The 17,891-nt window shown below is 44.3% G+C and overlaps 1 protein-coding gene across 2 annotated transcripts in view; it reads right to left on the bottom strand.

Annotated features, from left to right (window-relative positions):
* Window positions 1-17,891, bottom strand: part of SPRED2 (sprouty related EVH1 domain containing 2) — a 63,470-nt gene that overhangs the window by 12,101 nt on the left and 33,478 nt on the right. For both annotated transcript variants that reach the window (XM_050894915.1, XM_050894917.1), the window contains exons 2-4: window positions 13,477-13,654; window positions 11,967-12,135; window positions 9,053-9,117 (exon numbers count right to left, since the gene is read on the bottom strand). In XM_050894915.1, coding sequence (XP_050750872.1) covers window positions 9,053-9,117; window positions 11,967-12,135; window positions 13,477-13,654 — 412 coding nt within the window. The remainder of the gene's footprint in view (window positions 1-9,052; window positions 9,118-11,966; window positions 12,136-13,476; window positions 13,655-17,891) is intronic.

Genomic DNA, 17,891 nt, shown 5'->3' with positions numbered 1-17,891 from the left:
ATACACTGTCTTTTATAGGGCTAGTTTTTGGTTCACTTCCCCAGGCTGGCTCAGCACGGGGTCAGCCATGCTGGTAAAAGGGGGACGGCAGGAGCCCCTCTCCACTCCGCTGGCTCTCAGCGGCGCTGAGGCTAAAGATACATCAATCAAGTCGCATCCCTCAGCTGTGGCTTCATATATGGCGCTAAAATAACCCCTGCAACCCCGTTCCTGCTCCCCCACACCAGCTCTGCTCTTGGCACGGCTGTGCTGCAAAAGCAAGGTGGGGGAACCGAGCCGGCTGGAAAACAACTTGCTTTTCACGGGCATCTTGCCTCAAATCAGGTCCCCCTTACATAATGCCTTAGAAACGCCCAGGGAACCACAGCTGAACAAAAGCAAGGCCCAAACGAGAAGGCCACAAACCCAGCCTGCGAAGCTCTGTTGACAAGCTGAGGTAGGCAAAACCGCCACACTGCAAACACGGAAAAGACGAGCTGTACTTGCAAATGCTCCTCCTGGCTGAGGGCGAGGGATCAGAGCTATGCAAGGGAAACAGCAAGGGCCACGGTGGCTGCTTTTGGGGAGGAATAGCAAAGCCCACCTTCAGCAAGGGGTCTCACGGATGGCTTTGTCGGCAGCCAGCAATTCCGGCTCCACCTCTGGATGCTCACCCCTCTGCGTCCCCCTCTACCTGGGCTGTTGCCTGCGGGGCCATGCACTAAGTCCAACTAGTAAGCTGATCCAGGTTAAAAAATAATCCTTCAAAAAAAAAAAAAAAGTAAGAAAAAAATCTCTTCCCCCTCCATTTTACTGTATGTTAAGAAAGGGCAATTTCATCTTGGCTATGTTTTGTTTCTGACACATTTGTGCCTTAAGCACACAAATACACTAAAGCATTCAGCTCCAGACGAATTAAAAGGGAATACGCTCATAAACAGCTTCACACTTTAACTCATCACATAGTTTAAGTACATTACTACACAGCCAAATTATTTTTTCAGAAGACAAACAGGCAGCTAGCTGATTGCAAGTGTGAAATGGTGCTACAATGCACTCAGATCATGAATTCATCAGCTAGAAACCACAGCTAGGGAGGCACCAGTCAATTCACCTTTGGACAAGGAATCCTACAGGCAGGTTTGCTGGCGACCCTTCTCACCCCAAAGCCTCAGGTGACTGCCTATTACAAGAAAACAGTCTTTCAGTAATCTGAAGATTACTTAAATGAATGCAAGTCTGGTTATACATAACAAAATAATTAAAGAGAGTATAAAAACGGAAAGAACCGGCACACTAAAATATGCCACCATATCATCATTTAAGCACAGGGAAAGGGGAAAACGGGTGTTAAAAAGAGAAAGAAACAAAAAAAACCTGACAAAAATCGCCTCTGAACTGCTGGGGCAAACTGAACAAAACTCAATACTTAACTGGTGCACAAATTACACCACTTACAAGTTCTGGCAAGATATAGCTATAAGGAAACTTCCATCACAGCAGAAGATCAAATTTCAGTTTCCTGCAGGATATATCCCAATCCCAGCACAGGACCAACTGTGTTTGTATGTGGGAACGGTACAGAGCCAGAAAATACACTACAAAAAACGGTCTTGAGAGGAAGAATTGTGACAAGAGAAATTGCTTACCCTCAGCAAAGTAACTCAACACATCCAAGTCGCTGCTATAATTAGCTACATAAAACCTACACGGCAGCGAGACTTGGAATATCTGATAGCAATACAGATATTTTCTGCTTAATAATTTGTTACCGAATGACAGATGCTCCTCTCCTTGTCTTCACACAGACACCCCAAACGCCCCAACTCTCAGCAGGCTGATATTTGCAGGAAAGGACTGCTTCCCGTATTCGGGCTGCTGGGGGGCGGGGGGGACGACATGACGGATGGACGGACGGAAAAAATCATATCCTTTCTTTTGGGTCTGGTTTTGTGACAGCGAACACTTTTCTGCCTCCTCCACAAAGTGCACACAGGCATTCGTGACCGACCGAATTTCCCATCATCTCCCCGCCGGCGTGGCGGTGACTGCCCGACTCTCGGGAAGCGCTGCAGTACTGGTTGGGTGATCCTGTCCTTGCCGGAGACTCAGGAGTTTGAAGACTGTGTGTGGTAAAACAACCAGACTGATAGTTTGGTTTAAAAAAGGAAAAGGAAAAAAAAAAAAAAAGAAAAAAAAAAAAGAAAAAGGTTTTGCTGTTTGAAAGCCTTAGACTGAAACAGTGCCAAAGCAACTGAAGTTCAGTGCATTTGGGAATTGTGTTAAACTGCATATTCCTGATCTGCAGGAAGAAAAGCCTGCTTTGCCCACCACAGATTGAACCGAAAGCAAAAAACCAATATGATAAATACAATAAATCAACACATAAATTGTGCGAGACCTCTACTTCCCCCTCCCTTCTTTTAAAGGAAGCAAATAAAGCTTCAAATCTACCCCACAGTTCTCCCTCCTATCACTTCCCCTTAGCTCTTCACTTCACTTACATCTCATGAATCTGTTATATACACAAGAATAAACAGATTTTAAGCTCTGTGTACCTCCACACCACAGTAATTTTTGTATTTCCTTCTGTCCAGACAACGGGCTGTGAGTGAGCAAGGACAATCTATAGGCTGAAGTAGACAGTAATTGCCCCTACAGTTTTGAAGGACTTAAAGAAAAGAGCAGCTGCCACCCAGATGACAGCAGCGACACCTCTGTCTCAGTGACAACGATATTAAGTTATCAGTGAGTATAGCTTGCTTGTATTGATAGAAAGAGTAAGAAAATAAATGGGTTAATTTCCAGCATTACTTAAAAGAAACAGGAGGTCCTGAAGGAAAGGGAGAAACACAACACTATAAAAAAACCTGACAGCCAGAGAAAACTTTCCACTTGACTTTCCCTACTGAAAAATCTCTCTAAGCATCGTTATCCATTCCCATTGAGTGACATGAATTTATTGTGGGCAAAGTTAACCTGAAGAAAGGCAGAAAAAAAAGGAATAAAAAGAAGCTAGCCTTAAAACAACTGAATATTCAGGACCTTTTCACTATTCCAGTGGCATCTCTCCTGCCTCCTGACCCCTGGCATAAAAGCAGGAATAATTCCACTGAGAAGCTGATACACCCTGATATTAATGGGAGGAAGGAAAAAACCCAATTAAACTACAGATAAACCAATGACTTCAGACTCCGGGACTACCTTGGTAGTCAGTCTGCTGGAACAAATCAAGGCAGATTTCATAGCACTGAAGTGCGAAGAGCGAAAGCCATGTTCAGACATGACGAGCGATCGCTAAGTTGGTGTTGCACTGACTGTTGAAGTGTAGGATGGGGATGCCCAGAGCACTGTGTATAACTTGAGAGACCCAACCATAAAAAAATATGAATAAATCTTAGTCTAGTTCATTGCTCAAAGCCAGGAAAGGCTTTTTTGGTTGGTTTTTTTTTTGGAGGAAGGAATTTGAGCCTGCTGGTTTCTGTGTGTGAATTTCTCTCTTCTTGGCAAGTACTTTTTTTTCTTTTAAAATCTGAATTAGAATAGCTGTGGTTTACAATGCAAGCCCAAAATCCAGACATCAGAGGATGTGGCTAGCAGCAGTGAACCCTTCGGCTGTACATGCACAGCACAGCTGGCTGCTCAGCAGGAAAAATAACATAGGTAAGGCCATCTAGTCCTATCGTTTCGACAATCCTCTAATCGCCTTGCTCAGCCTCACAGAGCAAACAAGGTGGATTTGCTCGCGGTGGCAACCTAAGCACCGCACCCCATCACCCCCATACAGAGCTCTGCTCCTCCAAAAGGCATTTTTCCTTTCTCTTACTTTATCTTAGCCTTAAGAAAAAGGAAATTGCAGGCTCTTGCTGCTCCTCAATCCCTGAGCACAACTCGTGAAAGAAATAAATCTTGCAACTCAGTGCTTCTCTACGCTCGGCAACATCATTTTCCACAGAGGGGTGGGACGAGAGATGCTCCAGCATCACACGGAACTTACAAATATATTCCAAAGGAATTGGACTGGGTTTCTACATATCTACTTTAAAGAAAAAGAGCTACAGTGGTTCTTTAAAAGAACCATCTGAACGTGAAACGACCAAGCCAGCAAGAAAAATTAGATTTAGTGTTTATCTAACTAACATAAATCTTATAAATTTTAATAGTGAGGCTGTAACACGCTTGAGGCCCACATGGGAGATGAAAGTAGGGAAAAGGTTTCATGGAAAGGCAGCACGGAGAAATCTGGTTTTTTAATTAGGAAACCAGAAGAGATGCAAGGAGGGCTAACGTTAACATCTGCCACAATCTGCACCGCTACGGCAGAGAATGGGTAATTGTGTCTGTCTCTTAAATGACTGTCAGCAGTGTCCAAGCCACATGACAAACTTCCTAACTCGAACATCCCCAAGCACAGGAGTACACGTTCATGCTGAGAAAAAGGCACGAGGGGCACAGGATCGCTCCAAACACACAACTTCATGGTGAAAACCTGAGTCTGAAGACTTCTGCTGGAAGCCCAGTGTGAATCCCAGCACCAGGACCCTGCATAGAGAAGAAAAGTGGTGGTAGCAAGATCTGTCCACATCACCTTAGTGAAGCAGGAGAGTATTTTCCCTGTCTTGTAGTTGAGGAACTGAGGCAAACAAGCTTTTAGCCAGGAGTCTGCAAGAGAAACAATGGATCAAGTATCTCGAAACGCAATCCTGTAGCTCAGCCATGCACCTCTAGATCATGCCTGCTCTACCTGCAAAATTCTGCAAGTCTCATTTTGAACAAAAACTAGGATTTTTAAAAAATTATTACTGATTACATGAAACAGCTATGATTGTAACATGCATATCAAACTTAGTAAGGTTGGGTTTTGTTGTTTTCTCCCTCACATTCCCATTAACCCAGAAGGGGACTGCAGTCATTTTTAAGCTCACAAACCAGAACTGACATGGGAGCTGTTGCTCCTCCTGCCAGTGGGTGTCTTTTCTTTAGCACTAAAGCAGGCAGAAGGCTGCGGATTTATCTGAAAAACACGAGCGGCATTTCAGCTGAACCGGTCATAAGGTTTCGGAAAGAACACCTCTGCTTTTTCGGATGGGTTGCTAAAAGAGACCATTTCAGGCACTCTGCAAACTCTGGAAGACATTGACTTTTCTTTCCTTGGACTCAATTCACATTTTTCACTTCATGGTCTTGTGGGATTATTATCTGTAATTGAAAGTAAAAGTGTAGATTAAGGAAAAAATTTTGCACAAGAACTCAATTATATGGCAAATTCTGTGGCTGAGGAACTACAGAATATATTCAGTCCTTATTAAACGTTATTTCTGAAATGAATGTTAATTAAAGAAGGCTGAAGATACAGGCTGGATGGATGAAGACAAACAGAACAATCTCAGACCGTTGCAAAGACAATGTTTTCCCCAATGGAGACAGAACGGATGGCTAGTCTTACTCAGATTGCATCTCTTGAGAGGACGATTTATAATGTACAAGACAGGAGAAATTTATTTGCTAACATATGGAAAACATTTATGGGCTCTACTGAGGATCTGGAATTAAAGAAACACAACTACATATTGTTAAAACTTCTAAATGGAGATTTCATTTAAGAAATAAGCATATTGCCCTCAAGTCAGTGACATTTATTTCTATATACTTTTGCTTTCTGCCCTGTTACGTATGAATTTCAGAACAGAGGTTTGTACCAATTTGTCTAGTTGCTGTAGGTCTAATCCACAGGAAAATTATTAGATGGTAAAATTCTGTTTTTAAAGACATAACCCATGCTTCAGAACAATGGATGGGGAGCATACACCGTAGGGATGGGGCAAGGTACTGCTGCCCAAGTTATGGTCTTGGCACTGCAAATTACAGTGATGGGAGGAGATAAGGCTACCAACACCAGCGATGCTTCCCAAGCACATGCTCACATATCCACACCTGCAGATAATTCACCCCCTTCAAAACAAAAAGAACACCTTCTGGTACAAGAAAATGATCCTCCATTAACACACACGAGATCATAGCCTGAGGGAGAGCTCTGCCTCCGGGGCAAACCTTCTGTTCCCCATGTAAATAACTTGCTGGATGCCTGGAAGGGTTGTGTGCTGGCTGACGAATAAACAAAACGGATGATGTACAAGTTGCACGCACAAAAATATGCACAAAGTCATCATCCCACAGAGCGGTATTGAAGCTAACAGGATCAGGGACAGTATAAAAGCCCCGCGTCAACCAATATCCAACAGCTGTATCAGGGTCAGTGCTTATATGTAATGAGGGTGGTTGTTTTAAAGCCAGTACCATTACATTGGTGCAAACATCAGGGCTGACGTGCAAGATAAAGTTGGGGTGGCTGCCTGCAAAGTAGTGCAAGAAATGTGAAGTTCTGGACCACTGTGGCTGAAAAGACTGAAACACCTTCAAGGAGAGGCAGGACCTTGGGCCAAATATTTGAGGCAGCAGCGTAGCAGTGACGGCTGGGATTTTCAGAGACGGGTAAATGACTGATTAAATGACTCAATCATGCAGATGCTTTTGAAAATTCTGCCGCACGCATTTAAGTTTATTCATGCATGTGTGGGAGAGGGGGAGGACTGTGAAGATTTTAATAACTACCTTAGGAAATAAAAAAGAACAAATGTACTTTCTCTTTAAAACAGAGCAAAAAAACCCCAAACCCGAAAAATCCACTGCTGTGGCTGGACAAAAGAGTTTACAGGAAAGTTGTACAGAAGTTTTGTGTGCAAGGATGACCAAATGGACTATGACACACAAGTCAAAAAGAAGTGCAAAGAAAGAATGAAACAGAAGGGTAAAAATAAAACATAGCACAGCCCTATCAATTTCTTCCAGTCTAAAAGCCCTCCACGCTTCAGTCTGTTATTTCTGGCTTATGCAGACTTCATACTCCATCACCTACCAGATAAATGGGAAGCTGAGAGCTTCAAAGAGCTTAAGGACTGCAGGAGAAGGAGAGACTTCATCCCGGGAAAGCAAAGAAGAAATATTGGGGAAAAAGATGCTCCTAAAGCCTTGTTTTTGGAGTATGACAACACACCCGCCCTGATGTGACAGCTTGACCAACAGCATCATGCAAGCTACCACCATCAGTGAAGTCCCTTTCACACTCTGGAGATCACGCAACATGCAGAGAGAGCTGCCAGGCATGGCACAATTCGAGGTGTGAACGTCCCCCTGGATCCCAACAAGGTGCCGACTGCAGCTGAGGTTTCCCTCCTTGCTAATGCTATCAAGCAGCTCGTTCTTCCTTCTCCGCTGAGCATCCTACCCATAAATATCTGCATGGCAGGGGGTTATCTGTCACCTCCCCGGGGTCAAGTAGGGGGGAAAATCTCTCGAGGTTTTGGCTCTTCACTTTGAATGCAGGAGTTTGAGTGATTTTGATGCAGCTGGAGCACCATTCACCCAACTTTCCCAAGGTAAAGCAACACCTACTTAAAGGCAACAACTTCTTCCTCCCAGTAAAAAGCACCCTACGAGTTTAAAACTCAACACTCAACCACAAGTTTGAGCTTGTGGAGAAATCCAGGAGCACTCCCAGGTCCCTAAATGTCACCTGGTTGAATTTTAGCAAAAATACCCTTTCCTATTTCCACAGGCTACTTTTCACTGCTTTAACACTGAGTATTTCCATGTCTAACCCAGTGAGAGCTGGCACACACCCGCCCAATGCACATTTTGACAGTCATCCCCTTTCTGACAAGTGCAGAAGAGCCGCACACACGCCCAGCGTGATCATCCATCCCCAGCAGAGCATGGCTCACCCAGCGAATTTGGGGACAAAATAGCACAAATCAGTAAACCGCTCTGGCTCCAGCAGTGCCTCCCCCCCGGTCCATCCCATCCCAGTGCCTATAAATCACTTCTGGCAGGTAGCTGGGAAGCAGCTGCTAATGATAGTTTTGCTGCGGAGCGCAGGAAGTCACCTTTTAACCCTGCCTGCTGTTGTTTGTCTCCCGGAGCCGTGACAAAAGGACAGATGTGGACAACATGCCAGCCGTCGGGAGGATCTGGTCAAAACGCAGCAGGGAACCTGCCCTGGTCCCATATCGGTGAAACATCGCCCTCAAAAACGTATTTTGGCTTTGGGTGCTTCCCAGTGCCCGTTTTCAAACAGCTTGAGGCCCGTCCTCAGTTTTTCCTCGTTCACCCTAAAGATGCAGGGAAGTATCCCAAAGACGACTTTAACTGAGTTTGCTGCTGCTGCTGCGCTGAAGACATCCCACCTTCCACCCTCCTGCCATCCAGTCCCCACCTGCGCCGCGGGACAAGGAGGGCATTTATAATATAACTAATTCACGTACGCATGTGCGTGGGGTTTCGCGATTGAAGCTGAGCAAATAAATTTAATAGACAAAGTATTCGTTGTGAGCGTCTTGTTTTCAGCCCATGGAATATCCATGATCGGATTACAATTTCATCCGACATAATCTTTTGAAGCGTGCAAGTGTAGAGGGGACAGTAGCTTCTTCTGTTTCAGAAAAGCTCCAAAACTCATTTTAGACATTACCACAAATTAAATACAAGCAACTCACTCCTACTTAAGTCCCTGATGGTTAGGTAGATAGCATGCTACTGTGCCTTCCTCCAGCTGCAAAACACTTGTTTGAACTTTCTACATTTCATGCATAGGTGAAACACTTAAAGTTGGCTTTTGTTAACAATTGCAATTCAAAATCTCATTTCCTTGAGTACGCACCCCAGTAGTAGCCATCTACTCTAGCTTGTGGGAAGCTTCTTAAAGACAGAGAGAGAGGTATTGAGAGGTGTGTGCACCACTCAGACCAAGCCATAGGAAATGTGAGAGTTATTATTCGCTCACTTCTAGCCCTGACAACATCTGCTCTGCCATGCTTTTCACATGGCAACAGGAGGCAACAGAAACCCAAGGCTTTACCTTCTGGAGAGGATGTACTTCCATCAAATAAAACACACCCACTGGCCAAAAACGGTGATGGCTAGAAGCCAATCCCAAGGCATAAAAAGAAAACCCTTTCCAACTTGACCATGTAAGCCAGAGCATAAAGGAGAACGACCTCGGGTTACATGTACTTACAGTGAAGACATCATCATCGCCGACCTCAGCCTCGTTGTGAAGCGTTGACGAGGAAGTCGTAGACCCTAGGAAAAAAAAAACAACAGCTTTTTGAACATATGACATTTCTATGCAACTTTTTTTTTTAATTAGGCTGGTAAACATTTGGATTCTCACAGCTTTGTATGTTGTAGGTGTGTAAAAGAGTGGCTCAAATTAAGGAAGGAAAAAACATCTACTGGTAGCTGGGCTGGAGAGGTAAAATCTAAAAGTGTTTCTTGACACGCAACTGCATGGCTGCCAATGCTAATTAACCATGTTAAAAATAGCAGTTAACATTTCCAATTACAGAAGACTTTCATTTCTGAAGAACGGTAAAACTACATACGAATCAGTGCTCAAGACCAGACCCTCAGCTGTCAAGAAACTATATTCGAGTTATTCTTCACATATTCCCTCAATCTGGGGGGAAAGTGACTTTTTATTTAAAAAAAAAATAAACCTCACTTTGACAATTAAGAGCTAGATTGGTTTTTTTCCCTTCTTCTAATTTTGGAAGATGTTATATATTGTAAAGGTCTTCTCTGTTATCAGCTATTTGTCAGAGAACCACCTTGCTCCATGTAGGCAAAGTATTTGAAAGGAGCTGAAATGTGGAAATACCATAGACAAGAGCAAAACACTGGGGTGCAGTTCTCATTAATTACTTGGCAATCGTGTGGAAAAGTGGAAAAACATATTTAAAAAACCTTCCTCCAACCTATTTCCCCACCCCACGGGTGTCCCCCTCCGGAGCAGCTTGAGAGCCTGGTCAGCACCCACATCGCAGAAGGGCAGCAGGGAGGGTGGCACACGCCATCACTGGACTCGGCAGTAAATTTATGCTGTGGCTAAAAGGGGGTGACCCCTCTCCCTACCCCCGACCAAGGGTCCTGGACCCCCGTTCCTGGCTGGCTTCACCCCCCCCATGAGGCGGCCAAGGAGGCTGGGTGCAGCAAGATGCTCTGATGGGGGGAGAAACCCCAAGTCAAAGGCATTTTTTTTTGATGTAAGCTCACTGTTATACTGAATTAGGGCCACATCACATCCCTAACTAAAATAGTTGAACAGTTTGTACCACCTTCATTCTGGAAATTTTTTAAAATAATGTGCTTTATATAATGCTATCCGCACCAGCCTTGGCTGCTCTCAGTTGCATCATCACAAAGATGTGCAGAGCTAAGTGCGAAAGCCCACTTAAAACACTAAGTAATGGGAAAACATTTGTGCCATTTGCTACATTAGCTTTAAAAGTAAAAAATCCAGACGCTCTACAGAGCTGCATAGGATTCCTGTACTTGTGCACAGAACTTCTATACTTCTGACGCTACAGGGAACAAACTAATCGGTTAAATATTAATAACAAAGCAGCGATTTCATGAAGTGAAGTTTTGAATGCACATAGTTTGTTGTGCTTAATATTACCTGCTAAATTTGATCAACTACATGAACAAAAAATGAACGACAAATGAAATCCACTGCCCGACACTGTGTGTGCACGAGCCAGTTATTGTTTTGCATTCAGAGAGCCTTATTTGGAAGTTAAGGAGGAACACATTCATGAGGATCAGTCTGTGCTCTTAATGGGATAAATATAGATTTGCTGATTTTGAAGTATCTGAGATACAGCAGAACTTGATTTTAAATACCTCCACTGTAAAATGGATCAGAAAGAGCAGAACAGGAGTTGCCATGTACCGGCATCTCCAAAATACCACTCAGTACAGCTGAGTTATCATCTCCTTGAAAATTTGCACACTCCCGTGTCACTTACATAAAACATCACTTTTATGGCTCAAAATGCTTCCCAGTTTTAGCAAGCAAAAAGAAGAAAGCGGAAGACCTAGCTGTAACTTCTTCACATTAATGGCACAGGAAAAAGCAAATGAATAACTAGTTGAGAAGATCCTTCCTCTTAACTGATGAGGTATTTACCAGGAAAGAGCCCTGGGGGATTAATTCTCTCCCAGTATCTACCATTTCCATGTTAAAGCAAGGACAGGGCACCCAGAACGTTAAGCTGTCTTATGGAGCTAATGTCCTCAAAAAGAATACACATCTGTATATATACTTGAGCTAGTATCCTCAAAAAATAATACCATCTGCATATAAAAATATCCCAGTCACACCGGGTGAGAAGGAGAAAAACTTTGGACCACTAAGTCCCTACATAAAGTGGCATGGTTAAAAAAAAAAAAAAAATTAAGTAAAACACCCATGAAGAATCACATTTCATTAAAATAAAGTGCTATTGAATTATAGCTGTATTATGATTGCCTGATTGCAATGAAATGCGAGAAGGAAAAATTTATGACAACTTCAAAGCACAGGCAATTCAAACGCATTTTTTACAGAATTACAAAAAAAAAACAAACCCAAAACACAACAAAGTCTTCAAGAACTACCATTCAACTAAGAGGACGCAGACAAAACTAATTACTGCAAAAAACCAAAACCAAAACAAAGTTTTATTCAACTCCAGGCAGGAATTCATACTATGATTTAACAAAGACTCAGTAAGACAAGATTCGGCTGCACATAAAGAAGAGCCTGGGCTGTTTGAGTTGCCATCGCTAGCGTGAAACCCAAGCCTATCAAAAAAAGCAGTAATAACAGACTCGATGATAAAGGGGGGAAGTCTGGACAGACCAGGCCAGATAGGATTGGAAAATACCTGGACTGAAATCCCTTCCCTCCTTAAGGGATGAGAAAACTCGGTTCTTAAAAGTAAGCTCAGCACAGGGTAAGCGCCCAGCTACACTTGGACACGTGCACAAGAGACACAAGAGACATCCACGCCCAAGAACTGATTTTAAAACCATCCCTCTTCCCAGCTCTGTGACTCAACCCCCCTTCCCCACTCTTCCAAGGGTTGAAGTGGCCGCCGCCGCGGTACCTTCAATGAGGTCCTCGATGGCTTTCCTCACTCCTCTGTCGAAGGCTCGAGCATCAGCGGGGCTTTGAAAAGTGAGCCCGAACTTTCTGTTGTCGACTTTCCAGTGGTGGAAGGTGGGGTTCGCCTTCGTGTACACCAGGTCCTTCTTCACAAAGCACTCCAGCACCACCTGGGAGGGCGCGAACCCCGAAAGAGGAGCAAAGTCACTTTTCCCACCCCAAGGACACAGCCGGCACCATCTCAGCCCGGACCCAAAAGCAAGCCAAGTCATGCCTCGTGTAGGGGAACATCCTTCCCTACCAAACGATGACTAATAAGCACCAGACACTGTAATTGTTCTCATAACCATTGAACATTCATCTTTTGCTTGTGCTTTGAGTAGGTGCTTGCTCCCTACCCCAGGAGCCTGTTTTGGATGCAGACCCAGTGTGGCACAGGTTACAGCTAGCAGGGGCTCAGGTGGAGGGAGAACCTCTTCCCTCAATAATTTTGCTCAACAGAAATTTTATCTGCCAGCAGCAGATTTAGGAGGTGCTGTAACACTCCCCTCACCTTTTTTCCCCTCCCTCACCCCCAGCCAGGCACTCATCTCAAGCTCTGCTGTGCCAAAAACCATCTCTAGGATGATGCTCAGGGAGAACAGGAACAGCTTGTTAGTCTTACGCTGTCCTCCAAAACCATAAGCATGGCTCCCAAATAGTGTCAAAAAACACACCCTAAGCAAAAGAGTATTGCAAAAGACAAACTATACTTGAAACAGCTTTAAAACGCCAGTCTCTTTGAAAGCAAGATCATTTCCGACTCAAATAATGCACTTTTTTTGCCCAAACACTGAGTTGGCAGAGCCTGTGCAGGGAGCATTATTTTTAAGCTAGCCCATCTCTTCACAGGAGCGAATTTCAGAAGAATCAACTATATAGAAACAAGATAACAAACTATAACATCTAAAACAGACCCTGGAAATAGGGAAAAGGTTTTATTAATTTGATTTGTGCGGGGAAAGAAGAGAGCTCCTTTTTAGATAAACAGCTACCAGGAGAAACCGAGTGCGTCAATTCATAAGAGACAGCTTGTCTTCATATTCTCACTCTGCTCGTTCAAACCTTGAACGGCACGCAACATAAATAATTCATGGCCGTTTTAAAGGCTTGCACTCCATTACTCAGTGCAATGTGACTGGCTTCATGGGTTCTTTACACTTCAATTCACTTCTCACTTACCCCCGCTAGTCTTAGAAAAAAAAAAACACAGGCCCTTTTTCAATCATCAAAGGGGGTCTTTGCACATGGATGTCGAAAATTTACCTGCTCCTTCCAGGTGGCAGCATGCCAACCCAGATAGAAAAAGATAGCAATTCTAGACGCAGATGGGTTTGTTTTCTCCATTCTGGTACTATTTGCACACGCCTGTTTTTTATGTTTTAATAAAACTTGCACAAGAATACAATAGCAATAGATTTGGGATAATTCTCATTATAAGAACAGACAAAAGTTGAATTAGGGTCTATTACCAGTTTGTCTTTCTGCCTTTCACCATGGATTAGAAATCCACTTCTTCCATTGCCCTCCGGGTACGTGACCTTGCAGACGCCAACTCTACTGAGACCGCCTCCTTCTTGCGGCAACCATCCCCCACTGGAGTCATCTCGGGTCATAACCACAGCTTTGACTCGCACAATATAGCTGTCACTGCAATGGTAACAAAACAAAAACAAAACCTTTTGTGAGCATCACACAGTCTCATCAGAGCATTTTTCTTGAGGGCGGTATTTAGACAGCACTGGTCTGGCCCCAACACAGAGTTTCTGCCCAGGATGGAAGTCCACCTCCGTGACAGATGGCCTTGACCACTCAAGCCACCACAGGAAAGAGACCCATCAAACAGCAAGGAATGAACCCATTGCGTTTCCAGATGTCAACATACAGATCAAACAACCCATGGTCCCAGACACTCTTTCCCTCATGCAGCTGGGGATAGGGACCAAGAGAGCAGGGTGAGCCAGGGAGCACCCAAAGGCTACCACCCACAGGGGATGCATTGGGTCATCAGGTCTCCAAAGTGTTGGAAGAACATGTGGAGCTCAAATAACCCATCAACAAAGTGTTTTAAAGTTTTTGTGATCAAATTAGTGAAGTGGGCTTTGGAAGGCGACACTCAAATTCCTCCGCAACTAGGACAGCCTTATGGGAAAAAACCCCGAAGTGTGGCTCCAGGTGATACCTCAGACGAAAGGAGACAGGAACCATCTCAGCTTAGGTCATCAGGACCACACCATGTCCCTAAAACAGCTCCACCAGCATTTCAAGGGGCTTTCAAAGGCAGTACGTCATAACCTCACAAGAAGCTATTCTGGAAGCACCTGAGATTTGGGGATAATCCAGGTGCCCATCGCAAGGGGGCAAAAGAGCTCCCACAGTGGGAGACTCCACTCACCCAGGCCTCCATCCGTACCCTTTCCACGGAGCAGCTGCTCCAGCATCTGCTGGGGACATCACCAGGGAAGGGGAGCAGAAAGGCCACTACAGGACGTAAGCAAAAGCCATGCACCTTACATGGGACACGCAACAGATACCAAGCTAAAACGGGTTGTCCCCACCCCAGAGCTGCTGGGAAATACCCAAATTAGCTTTTCTGTCCTCACGCTGCTGCTGAGTCCCGGCTCGGTGCAACCCATCACGTGTTAGACATCGATTAACCCAGTGACTGCTCAAGAACAGCGCTGACAGCTGTGACGCCCTCACAGGGAGGTCACCACAGCATGGTTAGATGTCACCCATGCACAGCAACGGCACTGTTGGCTGCAGAGACACCCACCAGTGCCCACAAAGGTGCCGCAGGGCACTCAAACCTGGGCAAAACTGGGAACATCAACAGGGGCTAAGAAAAAGGACGTGCAAAGAAAACTGCCCAGGAACTGTCCATCTCCAGGCCACCGGGTGAGCTCACCAGGAGGAGGAAGCTCAACCCGTAGAGGGCTCCCAGAGGAGGCCTTTCAAAATGACAGGTATAATCCTTTAGGGAAAGAAACTTCCCCTTGAGGAAAGCTCTGTATCCGGACATTATCCCAGCATCCTGTACAGCATGACAAGAGAATGGGCTCTTTCCATCCAAAATTACAAGCAGCACAGTAGCTTTCTTCATCCTGTACCAGGTAAAACTGCCTCTAGCTTTCAGACATTATTTTTGCATCACTTTTGTAATCCAAGTGCTAATACCTGAAGTTTGAGTTCCCCTTTCTCTAATACGACCAGATTTTATTTAATACCTAAGCAAGCAGCCTCACAGATACTTGAAGGCAATTTTGAGGACAGACCAAGGGAGGCAGCGAGCATCTTCTGGGCAGAAGCGCCTGGGACCAGCTAATCTCTTCTGCAGCTAGACAGATCTTGCAAAACACACGCTGCCATTTTCCTTTCACTGGCTTTATTTTATGGATACACCAACTTTCTCACTGCACCTACATAATGAAGGTACTACACAGATGCTTAAGGTTCATCCCCTGTTGCTCTGAGGACTTTGCACTGGCTGATAAAAAGCTTTTCAGCATACTCAGATGCACGGCCCATACCACAGCTGACACACGCAAGGCATTCACAGAACTGAGAAACAACATTTTTAAGAGTATTTTTGCTCTTGAGTCCTTAAAGCAGCATCCTGGTACAGGAAACAGGGCAAGTGTGTCTATAAACAGATCCAGTTACCTTTTTATTTTCAAATGAAAACCCATGTCTAGATTTTACCAGTGGCAACTTTAATCTCTTGACTTCCTGATACTCAGAATTAAGCAAAATACTTCAGCTAATTTCCTACTGTGCAAAAATTGAGCTGCTTCCATCCAAGACAATTTTTGTTTTCTTCTCTGTACCTTTCCCATATGGTCTATAAGGATTAACAATTAACAAATAAAGAAAAAAGAAAGCCAACTATATGTTTCTATGTAGTTCTCCTGTTCCCCAAGGATCCTTTCTGGACTTATTTTGAACTCTTCTGACTTCTGGGGAACTCCCATTAAATTTCAAGCTCTCTTCTGAAGTCTGAGCTGCTCAACACAACCTTCCTTCCCATCCTCCCGCAAAAGTCATCCACACAAACTGCTGCTTCTCCTTCCACACTTGAAAATCACCACTGGCAATATAGCTTCCTGCAGGATTTACCATTCACTTCTATGGCAGCAGCCGGAGCCTTCGGCTGTCCCAAAAGTAGCGTTGTCTTCAGTTACTTTGCTGCAGGATATCGTCCACTTAAAGGAAAATTAAGAAAGCAGCAGCTACTCAGTATTTTGTGATTTCCACCAATTATTTACATGTTTCCATCACCTCTTGGTGATTTCTCTAGGCTCATAATTATGTTTGAATACTAGTGGATGCCTACACATTTAATTTAGGTCCCCTGACTACTATCCCTGCCCATTATAATCACAATCTGGTGGGGCACAGGGCCATACAGTTTTCATCTTCATATCCACACCGATGCCGTGACCTATGGCTCTTACAACCTCTGCCACCGAGGCCACTGATTTCACCCACGTGCCAAGAGAACACCATATAAACTGCGTTTCTCCCATCTTGAAGAGCTACCTCCTTAAATATATCAAGCCAGAAAACCTAGTTTCCGTCCCCCTACCACGGCAAGAAGACCTCTGCTCCCCTATTAGAAAAGGACCTTGTCAGCAGAAGGGTTCACCTTTGGCAAGGTAAGCAGAGCTCTGGCTCTGTTAACGTAATCCCTTGGCACGCTTTCCTGCACGATCAAAAGTCACTGGTGACGCTGTGCTCCCTGGAGAGCCCCGTCCCCACTCCCACTGGGCTCCAGCCACAGGCGCACGTTTCCCAACGTGCAACCTACGCCAAGGGACTTAGGAAAAAGAAAGAAAAGAAATAAGGAAAGAAGGTGGTTAAGGCTTCTTAGGGCTTGACATCTTCGTTTAGTCACTGGACGAGGACTCAGAAGCTGCACGTTGAATTTTCAAGGCTACGCACCGCTTCCTTCGGTTTTCTATGTAAAAAATCTTGCCTGCCGTTTCCATCCACAAGTCTAGAATAGGCAATGCTTCTTTCCATCATGGCAGTGTTGATAAATACTTGGGAAGTACCGAAATATTTCAGGTCCATATAAGGACCTTGCTTCCTTAGAGTAAAAGCTGTTTATTTTCTTTGCTATTATTTTTATGTGACTGCACCGAGGCTCCAGCTAGCTCCGGAGGATTTTGAATGCTTGCAACAAAGGAGCAACCTGCAAATCCCACGTGCATGTCACTGCTGAAACCTTGGTGCACCGAAGCAGCGAAACAACCATGTTCTAGTCATCCACCTGCACTTTTATCATGGCAACTGTGCAATTTGACTGTTCCAGAAGAAACGGTTAATGAGGTACGTGAAAATATTTGGTCCATTCCCATTAATGAGATATCTAATGTCAGCGGCAATGGGTAACGCAAGCCTTTTGTATAGTTAAAAATGAAACAGCTAAAAAAACCCCTGCAGTAGCCTTAGTTCCCTCATTTTATTGGCTTCTTAAAACTTTAAGACGCTCTAATTGTCGGGTTTATGGCCTATGTGCTACGCATTTCATGCAAGCTATTCTTAATTATGCTCTTAAATGGAATATTTTTCTATCTTAACCCTACAGACTTGTCTTCAACAGCCTTAAAAGCTTGGGAAGAAAGTATCTGCAGGGATTACCCAGCTGCATGGCAGCCGGCCAGCATGTTCCAGGGCTGCTTCAGGTTGTTCGCCCGCCCCACCCTGAGCAAAAAACCATAATGAACTTGGGGAGTAAAGGTAGTGCAGAAAACCACGTGCTGTTTTTATTGGAAGGAAGAGAGAGCCCTTTAAAAATTATAGCTTGTGGGTGTGCATATATATCTATAAAAAAATATATTTAAAAAAAAGAGCGTGTGCATGTGTAATTGCTACTCAGAAGGAT

The sequence above is a fragment of the Gymnogyps californianus genome, chromosome 3 (genome assembly GCF_018139145.2).
Source record: "Gymnogyps californianus isolate 813 chromosome 3, ASM1813914v2, whole genome shotgun sequence".
NCBI classification, from domain to species: Eukaryota; Metazoa; Chordata; class Aves; order Accipitriformes; family Cathartidae; genus Gymnogyps; species Gymnogyps californianus.
This window is presented reverse-complemented; position numbering and strand designations above follow the sequence as displayed.